General features: G+C 35.7%; 1 protein-coding gene across 8 annotated transcripts in view; it reads right to left on the bottom strand.

The window, feature by feature from the left end:
- Positions 1-13055, bottom strand: part of ATRX (ATRX chromatin remodeler) — an 88611-nt gene that overhangs the window by 14694 nt on the left and 60862 nt on the right. For 7 of the 8 annotated variants that reach the window (XM_074835342.1, XM_074835344.1, XM_074835341.1 and 4 more), the window contains 8 exons: positions 9560-9690; positions 9177-9265; positions 8841-9013; positions 6301-6454; positions 5929-6032; positions 3343-3451; positions 2095-2272; positions 492-686 (listed from right to left, as the gene is read on the bottom strand). In XM_074835342.1, coding sequence (XP_074691443.1) covers positions 492-686; positions 2095-2272; positions 3343-3451; positions 5929-6032; positions 6301-6454; positions 8841-9013; positions 9177-9265; positions 9560-9690 — 1133 coding nt within the window. Of the gene's footprint in view, positions 1-491; positions 687-1050; positions 1178-2094; positions 2273-3342; positions 3452-5928; positions 6033-6300; positions 6455-8840; positions 9014-9176; positions 9266-9559; positions 9691-13055 lie in introns of those variants that run through there. The other variant, XM_074835345.1, reaches the window with a different exon arrangement.

The following is a 13055-nucleotide window of genomic DNA, read 5'->3' as shown; positions in this document are numbered from 1 at the left end:
TGGCTAAGGAGAGCATGGATTAATTTGACTCTTACAAAGTCTTACCTAGGTAGATAAAAAACAGACCGTGAAGTACAGTTATCACCTCACAGATTTGTTATCACAAACTGAGGTAATGCTAGGTATCAGCAGCACCCACTTAGATGTTAATTTGAATCTTGGCTTCCACAGTTTCCTGCAGTTAAACTTCTATTCACTCTGTGTGCAAATATGTTTTTGTTTGTTCTGATTGAAAATTTTTGTCTTTCAGCTGAAGATCTTTTTCTTATACTGTCAATTACATTGAAGAGAAACTCATTATTTAGCTCATTATACCATCTGTTACATTAATTACATATTTTATTGTGTTACCTGCTATTCACCTCCATTCAAAGTGAAAAATACTGCTCTAAAGTGAAAACACTGCACTGTTCTCCTTCCAAAATCATGTCCTGAAACAGATGTAAGTTATTTTTATAGCATGTAATTCCTAGTGATGTGCATCAACTTACTTTTGGCAACATGGGTGTATCTCTCTTCTTTTTCTTTTCTGAGTTAGGATCATCCAGCAAATCTGGCTCAAAAGTGTACAGTTCTGTAAGTTCATTCATAGTAAAATGACGTTCAACTTGCTGTTGGTCAACAACCCGGAAAGACAATGACTGCTTTGTTACCTGACGATCATAGATTTTATCTTCCATCGTTCCCTAAAAAAGAGATGACACACACTTTCACACAGATACTGGACCTTCTTATCATATAGGAAAACCACCTAATAGGTATAAAAAGAGCTAGAACAACAACATAACAGTACTCTATTTTCCTCATTTCTTTGAGCCTGTATCTATAAAGTTACCTGCAAACACTGTTTGCTGACAAAAAAACAAGAGAAAAAAAACCAACTGGAAGCGAACACAAAGTAATATGAATTGTGTACACGACAGATGTCATCTAGTATTGACTAGAGTAAGAAATGTATTTTTTCAGTAGTGTTTTGAAGAGATCCATTTCTACTTCAATTCTCCAAAGTAGGATTATGGCCCAAAAAATGGCTATTTTCACACCATGTACCTTATTTTGCTGCTTTGAGCGGCTTGTAAAAAGGAAAACAGATACCGTATCACTGGGGTGGAGAGGAGAAGGGAAGGGAAGCAGACAAGTCTAATTCATCACAGCTGTGTATGAAAAAATTAGATCCCTGATGAAAAAAAAGATTTCTTGTTAAAAAAAAAGATGATGACTACTGGAAGTGTGAGAACAGCACAGTCTGTTCTGAACATCGTAATTTAAAAAGGATATCAACAGTTCAAAAGTGCACATAGAAAACGACAAAAATAGACTGAAGCCTGAAGAAAAAGCCTATGTCTGACAACAACATGTTACAAAAAGTAATCTAAATTGGCAAGGAAATAGTGACCTTTGATCAAGAGTCAGGTACTGTTACTGGGAAAAGGTCTTCAGTCTACCCTATAGCACCTGAAGAACTAGAAGATGAAACAGGATACTTCCTAACAGAAATAATGGCATTATACTTAAAAGAAAGCATAGATGAGTGAGCATCAAAATTATTACACATCTTTAGTATCTGTAGAGTGTGATACAAGTTTTCAAATCATGACTGGATGTCTTTTTATAAAAAAAATTCTTGAGCTCCCTGTGTTTTCATTCCAGTTGGACTATCAGAGGTCCACAGAGCAGGGGTCTGTAGAAGACAGCTACACTGAGCAAGCCTATTGCCTAGCAACAACCATCCTCTATACAGTCTATTCAATTAAGAATTTTTAGTGCTGTGCAAATTAAAAAAGCTGAGAACTTGGAGCCTGAGTCTGGACATGTGAATCACTGCTAGAATTCCAGAATTTGTTACACAACGTATCAGACAAGGTGGGCTTAACAGGGAATAATTTCAGTAGTTACTTATTTTACCAATCCTTCCTTCAAGAGCTTTTTCAGTAGCCAAATACTGCTATCAGATTAGGGCTGGAAAATAACTGATTAGTGTGGACCACTCCAGACTTCAATACAAGTCCAAATAGTTACAAGTCCGAATAGTTACAATTCATAAATTTGATTGCAGCACCAGAATATGACAAAAATATCAAGACAGAAACCTACCTGAGCCAAAAACCTGTACACAAACACAGGTTTGTTCTGCCCAAAGCGGTAAACCCTGAAAATACTCTGGATATCATACGATGGGTTCCAAGAAGCATCAAAGATGATTACTCTATTAGCAGCCACGAGATTAATTCCGAGGGAACCTGCTTTAGTGGATATAATAAACAAGCGGCCTCTGGAACAGAGAAAAGTTACAAAATTTTCATGTTTTGGAAAACAACTATTGTTCCTATGTTGCTGTGTTACTATGGAGTTGTTCATACACTGAAATAACTCAAACACTTCATTAAAATACTGCATTAAGCATAAAACAGATGCAGATTTTACAAGGACAACACTTTTAACAAAACATAACACTCCTAGAAATACAGATCAGGGCCTTTTGCAAACCTACTGTTAAAAAACTGGTGGGTAAGAAAAAAATTTTTGGTTTTGCATTTTCAAACTCTAATAAAATTAGTTATATCAAATTAAACCATAATTTTAAACAGGCACATCCCATGCTGTTGAAACTGTTTCCTGGCTAGCAACCTTTCAGGGTTACTCTAGAATGACACTGGCTCTTTGATGTATCTGCATTTTTTTAATACCAGCTCACTCAGGTTCAACTTAAAATGAGCTCTTGACAGACATCTGACAGAATAAACTACTGTAGAGTATTAACACTGAAATATTTTACTTTGTTCCATTTAATTTTTTTAATTTTCTGTACATTACAAATGACTGCAACATAACTACATATTTTATTTTTTAAACAAATATAGGAAGGTGCAGCTCCTTAACTTCACTAAACTTTTCCAAAGTTTGTATCTATCTACCTATCCAAATCAGACTCGAAAGAGGATGGCTGGGAGACAGTTCTAGAGATGGCTGAAGAGAGCTGTATGCTGCTGACCAGCCAAGCAACTGCTGTCTCCTGGCCAGACCCCATGGAACTCTGACCTTCCTAGGTCCTTGCAGTCTTTTAAGTAATTGTAATAAAAAGACTGTCTCTGATCCAAATTGCTGACAATCTAAACAAGAATGAAAACAGCAAGGAAACACTGAGTAAGTATTGATTAGTACAGATGGAAGTAATCTCAGGAAACAGAAACCTAGTTTGCTGCACAATTTTTGTGCAAGTTCTGAACCTGACAGTGTTGTTATTTGCCTAGCCTTAAGGTCATTAAGCTAACACAAGTAACAAATAAATAGGGAACAAAGAGAGGAGGGAAAATTAAGTATATGTATCAGTAGAGATCTCACCTCACATTAGTTTCATCATTAAATTCTTCAGCCCACTTCTTTCTTGACTGAGCTGTAGTTGAACCATCTAAGCGATAGTAATCAATGTTTCTGAACCATTTTCCTTCGCCTGTAAATGTAATAGTCCAATTACTAAAATGCTGATTGCAGAAGTAACCAGACTGATAATACTGAGTATACACAAGTCCCTAAATAGTAAAAAAAACCAAATATGGAACATAAAATATACTATTCTCTGACATTTTAAAACAATGGGAGAAGACTATAGGTTATTCAAGATAAAGTTAGTTTTTGGAGGATATAGCTGCTTGCCGCAGGCATGCCTTGAAAATTATGTAGTGAAGCTAATAACAAAATACAAAATATGGAACATGACAGAAAATAATAGCAACTGCATTTGTGATAACAATGATTACCCACAAGCCTGCAATAGCTCCTACAAGCCCTAAACCAATTTTGTCTAAAATGATTCAAAATAGAATAAATGTTGTCAGTACCATTTTACCTTGCAAAAATCATCCAGCATCTATCACTATCCATTTCCTATTAAGATTCTGTTATTTTTTTACAAAAAGACCAACTGATATTAAATGAAACTCTTCAAAGCAGTTTTATACAGATTGGAATTTAAAGATACAAATTTATAATCAAATTATGTTCCAAGGTTAGGTTTTAATTGAAGTATTTGAAAAGACCTGATCTTTTTTTGGGTAGTTACTCTGGTTTTTCACTATTTCTAGTTGTATAAACACATTTGTAGAGATATGCCTTAACTTGGAGCCAAAGTTGATTTTAAAATAACTACATCTAATTTTTAGGCATTATAGTACCAATTGTACTTTCCCAATTGATCTGTGTAGTTTCATGTTACACAATTAGTGTAAGTCAGTCACAGAATCACAGAATCATCTAGGTTGGAAAAGACCTCGAAGATCACCTAGTCCAACCATTAACCTCACACTGACAGTTCCCAACTACACCAGATCCCTCAGCGCTGGGTCAACCCAACTCTTAAACACCTCCAGGGATGGGGACTCCACCACTGCCCTGGGCAGCCTATTCCAACGCCTAACAACCTGTTCTGTAAATGCTTCCTAATATCCAGTCTAAACCTTCCCTGGTGCAACTTGAGGCCATTCCCTCTTGTCCTGTTGCTTGTTACTTGGTTAAAGAGACTCATCTCCAGCTCTCTGCAACCTCTTTTCAGGTAGTTGTAGAGGGCAATGAGGTCTCCCCTCAGCATCCTCTTCTCCAAATAGTCTCTCCTATACAAATAGCATTCATAAGTAAATGCTCAAAATGAGATTTCAAAAGTCAAGGTTTGATCGTTTTGGAACTGAAATTCAGAAAAAATATTTTTCAATTTAATCACTCTGTGAGTTATGGCTGCTTCTTGACAGATAGGGAAAAAAAAACCCAAGCTACAGCTGACAGAAGATTTTTTTTCTCTCCTCAATTCACAAGTAACCTTTAATTTTCTTTGGCCATCAAGGTGTATGTACACAAAATGAACCTCACAGTGCCATCAGTTATAAAGAAAACAGTATTTTTAGGAGATAGCACTACTCAATACAATCAATTATGAGACACAGATTGTTGAGTTATGTCAGGAAGATCTCTATATGGTGAATCTTGCTATGATACATGGTCTAATCGCTTACCAAAAGAACTACCACAAAAGAAAAAAAAACCCACACCTTAAAACATCATCTCCGACTAAAGGTGCAAACTCCATAAAACACAGACAGCTTGTAACATCTGAAGATGACAACTGTTCAGAAGCTAAGGAAGCAACAGCCAGAAACAATGTATCTGTGAGAAATAGATATTGGAGATCTTCATCCAACTATGGTGTTGGTTGGTATCGCTAAGCCACATTTCTCTGATGCAACTATTCAACATGCTTACACTTAACAAAGTATTTGAAAGGAATGGCAGATTCAAAATAATTCTTCAATCAACACGTACTGGGAATTGAAACTTCACATAAAGGTGAACTGTATCATCAGGAGCTCTGGGAGGATCTCACAGAGTAAACAGAAGAAACATCCTATGCAGAAGACATGTCTGGCTAGGGAGAAATTTCTCGCCATTTGAGCATCCCTAGGATAATAATTCATTCAATACTTTGCACCCTTATGAAATCCATAAAACAATCTACTGCAGTACATATAAAGCCGAAATTCACATTCTGCATGTTCTACACACTCTTTTAAAATAGCCTAATTTTCTTTCATTATCTCTCCCAGTAGGAAGGATCACAATTTGCCACACATCAGCATATAACATCACTTTTGTACAGAATTTAAGAAAATGCTTTCTCTCCTTTCAGATGATGAACATTTAATCTGCTTAGGCTATATTAAGCAGGGATGATACAGAATGAAATCAGAAGCAAGAGTCCATAATGGGATAGCAGAGACCACCTGCAGAGGAGACCAATAATCCTGCCACCTTCAGGAATAGTAAAGAGCAGACAATACTTCTAATTAAAACAATTATTTCAAATCCATTCCCTTTGGACTGAATAGAGACTTGTATTGTAAAACAGTTACTAGCTTTGCAATTGTTCAAGGTGACACTCACCTTTATAAATTGGAGGCTTCTCTTTGTCAGTTTTCTCCCTGTTGGCCAGCTCCAGAAAATCTTCTATCAAATCCAGAGATATTAGGGACTGGCTAAACACTAGGCTGAAAACAGACACAGGGAAACAGAAAATTCACCTCTGAGGTTATTTTAATTATTGTAACGCTTTATTTTTCTTCCATCCTCCCTGATATTACCTTTGAAACAAACAGACTTTCTAGACACAGAGAAAGACTTTACTGGAGTACATGCATGTATGGGAAAACTCACATTTGCTTCAGAAAACTGAGCTACAGCATTATGAAGACTGAAGAACACTGTTAGACTAACATATGTATAAGGTCATTACAAATATTTCTAGAACTGACTTACACTTTGTCTCCAAGCTCCTCTGCCATTCGAAGAATTTCAAAGAGAAGCACCATTTTCCCAGAATGTTCCAACACTTCAGCATCTGCATCAGTGACAAAATCTTTGTACCAATCTGGCGCTGGGCTACCAGGATTGGAAGAGGATGTAGCTTTGCCTATAAAAAACAAAGTAAAAAGAAAGAATTAAAAGATAAAGTCATGGTCTCCATTTAAATGCTTTGAAACATCTGAACTACAGAATTGTTTCCTCATTATTAGGCTTAACTGGTATGAAAAGCGTCTAACAGACAAAGAAAAAAAGAGCATTTGCACTATTAGCAATTATCAGATTAGCAGTTTTCAATAGCACCAGTCATTAGTAAGTCACAAATGCCCTTTTAGTGATGCAGGATATGTGGATGAATAGTTCCACCATCTCCACCTTCTCCCCAAGAGTATTTATCAACATCTTTGTTTCCAACAAGTATGCATGTTTGAAAACTCATCTATAAATGTTACAGCCATTGAAAAGAAGCTTTCCATAAATAAAATTATTTTGAATCTCAAACACCTAAAATTGTTGGAAAAAGAAAGAGAGTAGTCTTTTGGGTTATTCAGTTCACCTATCAAGATGAGTTCTCTGAAGAAAGTCTCCAAATGTTACAATAGTACAGGTGTTTCAGATGAAACCTGTAAACCATCTCCTTTTACTTCTGTTAGGGTGATTTAGAATATTTTTTTTCCTAAGCTAATTTAGAAGACAATATTAGCATATAAGAAAAAAAACCACCTCCTCCACTTTTTATATTAATTCTCAATAGAGGAAAAAAACACATTCTGCCATTTTTCAAAGTTCTTTAAGGAAGTTTGTCTGTTCATCTGCTAAAACACCATTTCACTAATGAAACCTGTAAAATACATGGGAACAATCCTATTTTTAACATGTTACTATAAGTTAATTTTGTTAATTTGATTTAACCCCTTAAAAAAATAGAAGCACTAGAACGAATTACAAAATGTAGTTTGTCATTGTAAAAATACACCAAAATAACTATGCACCTAGCAAAACAAGTCTGTTGGGATCTGTATCACACACTCAAAAGTGTCAGATGCAGACCGTGCCGACCTTTAACAATACTCCCATTATGTTCATTCTGAATTTAACCAGGAGAAAGCATGTATTCAGCATTATAGTCAGAACCAGAAAGGCAGACAAGAACCATGAATTATCTTGATTTACATTACTTAATTTCTTTTATGATATTTCTATGATCTTCAATTTAACCTTCTTTGCATTAGAGTGATAAAAGTTGATTAATTAGACTTATAACATTAACTTTCTTCACATAAAAACTTTGATCTACTGAAATATTTACTTACATGGTAGGAGAAGGTTCTATCTCATGAACAATTCAAAACATTTACATTTTCAGACTATGCACCGCAAATCAATCATGACACACCAGTAAACTTCAGGTGCAAGACAGAACTGATCTTGACAGAACACACATTTGAGCATCCCCTCATACAAGCTTTTAAAGAAAGTATTTTTCAGTATCAGAACAAAGAATGAACAAGTTAACCAAATAAGAGACCTAGATGTGCTGTGGGGAAATCCTATACACACCACCTCTCTATTTCTATCTTCACCCTTAAACTTTGCAGAAGGGCCTCCAACAGCTGCAATGAGATTGCCCGCAAACCTCATCTGGTGCAGCATCAAACGTTTGTTTAGAATTTCTGTACTTACATTAAACTGAACAAGGCTGCATGAGAGGTAAACTTTTATTTGATCCAAATACAGAAGCTCATCCTGCCTATAACGCAAGTAATTTCTTTAATACATTTAATCTGTAAGTGTATTTTACACACACACACTCACACTCTTCCCCTTACACATTTACAGTATGTTTGTCATTGGGCTGGGGACCCAAAAAAAAAACCTCTCACTTTAACTTTCCCCAAAAAATCACTTATTCAGAGAAAGTGATTAGACACACAATAAATTATACAATTAGAAAACTAGCTCTGTGATACTGGTTACAAGACAAAAGCTAGATTATTAAAGGAAAATCCAAACGTGAAATGTACAGATATAAGCAGTTTGAATAACATTCTTTAAAGAGGGTCTGGTATTCCTGCTGCATTATATCTGCTTGCTCAACAGCCATTTCAAATTGCAGGTGCAACAATGAATGACATGCGTATTTCTTCGTATTTCCATCAATCTTTCACTTTAAACAAAAGAGAGATGAAAAGCATCATAGTTCCTCTGTTAACTTTTTATTGTTTCGTACTTATGAATAAAAAAAAAAAAACCAAAAACCAACAACAACTGTGCAGCTTCCCTGCCACAAGACCTTCAGGTTCTAAACTGACGCCTCTCGTTTTTCCAGGACGAATGTACTACAAGTAGCAGCAGGAGCTGTAAGCATAGAAGCAGTTCATGAAATTAAGGAATTCATCAGTTTGCAACAAAGCAGAACTCCTGACAGCCCTCTCAGATTGCCTTCTGCAAAATGAAGGTGCTTTGTATTTTATTTACTTGTATATTACACTCACCTTCATCTGATTTTGTAACAGATGGAGGGTTGTTTACAAGTTCTTCTGCATTTCCTTCTCCACCTCCACGAGATCTTGAATTCCAGACTTTAATGACTTCAACATCATTATCACTGCCACTTCCGCTTGAGCTACACTCTTTCTTCACTTTTTTCCCCTTGGATTTTTTTTTCCTAGAAAGGTAACATTGTACACTCCATTATTTTTTAAAAATTCTACTGCTAGAGAACATATTCTAACAGGTAATATAAAATAAAAAACATTCACTTGTATAGAAATCACTTAAGTTCTATTAGGGAAATAAATCCAAACAACAAGAAATAAAAGCTCAATTACTTTGCATAATCATCAGAACTTAAGCTCATTGAAGTTTCATCGGAATCTGAAGCTATGAACTCATCCAGACTGTCTTCATCAAAATAGCCCTCAAAAGAGAAAAAACATAAATTTTATTAAGTACGCTCATCCAGAAGCTTTTATTAAACTTCTAGCAATCCGCTTATTTTTCATTTAAACAATGGTAACTTCTACAAAGGGTTGGCCCTACAAAATGTTTGAAGAATGACAACATACCCAGAAACAAAAATATGACAAAAACAGCAGCAAAATTACCCCACAGCAACAAAGATTTCCATTAATTTGACGAAACTTTACCTAGCATTTGGCAAAGCTTATTTGGAAAGTTCTCAATAGAGAGTATTTTGATATATCTAATTTACCTTATTTTCTTTGCTAATATAGTCCAGCTGCAAACACCAAGGGTGAGTCCAGATTCTGCTCAACATCTGGAAATCCTGGAATAGTTTAGCTCCAGCTTTGCCTCTTCCACCTTCATTGCCACTACCTACACCTGACAATAAAGTTCAGGTTTTAGAATGAAACCTTGAAGTAAGTTTGCCACATACTGTTCCCCTTTGAACAATCCGTTAGTGCAGTACTGAGTGTTCTTTCCAGATGCACATCATATTGTAACGTGTCTTGTAAAAGAGGTCAAATTACTGAGTCACAGGCATTTTTTTCCTAAAGTTGTCAAAATTAGATTTTCCCCTTTTTTTTGATAATGAGAAACATGATTAGCATTTTACATAAAAGCACATTTCTCCCCAGTATAGGAATGAATCCAAATCCTCTTAAAAGGACAGTCATGTCTATTTAGGTTTTGTAAAAGCAGCCCAAGGTAGAAAACACAAAATAAAATTTGCATTCAGGTTTCAATCAATTTGGCTTACTATTTTGAGCTACCTTTATTTAATGACTTATAATGCTGCAGTACTCTGTTACAATAAAGAATCTAAAAAAACTCCAGCCTATTTTTTCATTGTCCAAGCACAAATTAGTGCAAAGTAGTACAACATTTAGAGAGTTAAATTTCTTTTTTGTAGTCTCAATTTCTCATTAAGCAGCACATTATCTTTAGGTTCTTGAAACTGATTGGTTTTTATATTTATTATATGCATAATTTAAGGCATGTATTCCTGAAGTAAAATAGTATTTATTGTATCACAAACTATGGCAAATGTCTACGGCAAAACAGGCACAAAGCTTATTCAGCACATTTGCTCAATGCACAGGACAATCCCAGAAAGCATCTGCAGAATATAAATATTTTAATGAAGCAAGTTCTTGCTATGTTTTAATGATACTACAGGTTCAAGTATCTTCCCATTTGTGCTCCCCTATGACTTTGGGAAATGGAATTGTAAGGACAACAGAAATTCTTAGAGTTGACTTCCCTAAAGCTGAGCTAACATCACAGAGATACAGAGATACTTGCTGTTAACAAGTTTCAACTTAATTCCTATAGACTTAAATTTTCTATATTACAGAAGTGAATGAAAACATCTATCATTTTCATTAAACAAAGGAAAAACTTGGTAAAATTGCATCTAAAAATGTGTATTTTAGTTTATGCTTGTTATAGTGTGCAGAAAAAGGCAATTTTAAAAATTTGCAGATGAGAAGCAGCAATTCCCCTTCTATATTCATCTTCAGTAGCAAGACTCTCTTTTTATTTAATGAAAATCAGAAAGCAAGTCATCTTCTTTTGAAATATAAAAGTAATGCAAAGAATTAATGTGGGCATCAGCAACCAGCATAGAGATTTGCTCTGGAGACTTAAGCCATGGTTAGCTTAAACAGCTTTTCCCCCCTCTTCTTTCTCATATTGTCTCTGGCACTAAGCTGACCAAACTGGCAGGACACTAACCCAAGATGAAGACAGAGAAAGCAGATAATGCTTTCCACTAGTTTAAGGGCATTTAAGAAGCCCACAAAGGGCTGGTAAGTCATGAAACAGTACAGCCGCTTTTGAAAATGCAAACTTAGCTAAACTCAGATAACTTTCTTGAGCGCTTAAAGTGTAGGTAGATTAATTACACTACCTGTTAGGCGGTGCATTTTCTTACAGTTACACATGCAACCTGTTCATAAATTAATGGCTCCAACAATGTAGCAAGTTTGAAGCTTACTGTAAAAAGGCTTTCCACCAGAGCAAACCTTTCCCTTAACAGACACTGGATTAGGTGCTACTTCCTCTTAGCTGCTGCCTGTTTCACTAAAGAAGGAAGTATTGAAAGCCATTGTATGTAAAGACTTCTGTAAAGAGTAGAACAGTTGTAAACATACAGCACTAGCTCTTATGCTAATCAATGATCTGTAAAAGATTTACATGGCCATCTAAAAGCATGGCAGACCAAGCCAGGGTTGGAAGAGTCTGTAATTACAAAACCAGCCCCGTTTTGTATTGGAAACAGGCCAAAGAAAATCTACCAAGCTACCGTAACTGTTGTGATTAAAAAGTCTCTATGAAGAGTTACAAAGATTTAACCTAAATCGTTTAGATGCATGCCTGTAAATAGCTGATGGCTACCATTTTTACACTACTAGCCTTTAGAAGGGATTTAGCATGATGCAGAAATAAACAGAATACAAATAACCTGCTTTTCAGAACATTTATACAAAGAAGAGCCAACAAAGAACAGACTGCACTACACAATTAATTAGGAATCAGCACTACACAAAGATTTGGGCTTGTTTATGTACTGTTTTGAAGTACTACTAATGTAAGAAGGGTGTGTGTGTGTGTGTTTGTTTTGGTTATTTCATATTTTTTCAAAATAAAAAAGTTTTTACTCCATTAGAGTAAAAGGGCAAAGGAGGCAGTTGGCATTTGAGCATCCAATTATTACTGGAGGTATCAGCATAAGTGAAATTACTTTCACTGGTCCTTCAAAACTCTTTCCTTCTATAATTTAACCAGAGGCAACAGACAACAGAACTGTGGAAATAAAGCCTAGCTGGCAGTTTATCTAGATCACAAACCACACTATCCAGAATCTAAAGTCATTAAGATGACACAGTGAATTTCATACTGCTACAAATCATAGCTTAATTTGAGATACAATTAATCTTTCTTGTAATTAAGCTTGGGAGAGTAACCAGAATAGAAAAATAACAGTGTGGGAAAAAAAAAAAAAATCCATCAGCAACAGAGAGTCACAACAGACTCCCTGCAAAAAGTAAATACACACTTCAAGCTTTAGACAAAATCCTATCAGCAGTGTCTTAAACATTCCTGACTATGGAATTCAACCCCAATCATTAAGTCAATTAATATAAACGGTATATAAAAACCCCCAGATTTTCTCCAGAACCCCAAAACTGCTGCTAAGGAATCTGGTTGCGTGAAGCACAGCAGTACAGAAAACCTTACCAAGAGCTCCTGGAGACTACCACTCTAATAGACTGTGTGGTACATATGTGTGTATCATTTACAACTGCTGATATTCCAGTACCTTGATATACTAAAACTACAAGCTGCAGTGGTTTCTCTCTAATATTAGTGAACAGTACACCAGCCCAAAGTAACATATTTTGCGGTTGGGTTTTTTTTTTTCCTTATACAGCTTTACAATTAAGCAAATTTCCGTTTTATTGGGAAGATGCAAATCCCCAAGACAGACCAGTCAAGACCCCACTGAAAGCCGATGAAAAGCAGTCATTGTGAAAATCTGACCCGTGGGTTTTTAGAACAAAAGAAGAGATAGCTCCACAGAAGAACCAGTATTTGACAACAAACAGCTTCAGCTAGCATAATGGCAAAAGGAAACTCCAAGGCTTGGCAGCAGGCTTACACCAGCACCTCTCAATTTTGCATTCTCTCCCTCCAGTCTTATAGTTAATACCTTGTTTCTTGGAAAACTGTAAGACATTAAA

This window comes from Strix aluco, chromosome 10 (assembly GCF_031877795.1).
Source record: "Strix aluco isolate bStrAlu1 chromosome 10, bStrAlu1.hap1, whole genome shotgun sequence".
Taxonomy (NCBI): domain Eukaryota; kingdom Metazoa; phylum Chordata; class Aves; order Strigiformes; family Strigidae; genus Strix; species Strix aluco.
Note: the sequence above shows the minus strand (reverse complement) of the source record. Positions and strands in the feature narration are given on the sequence as shown.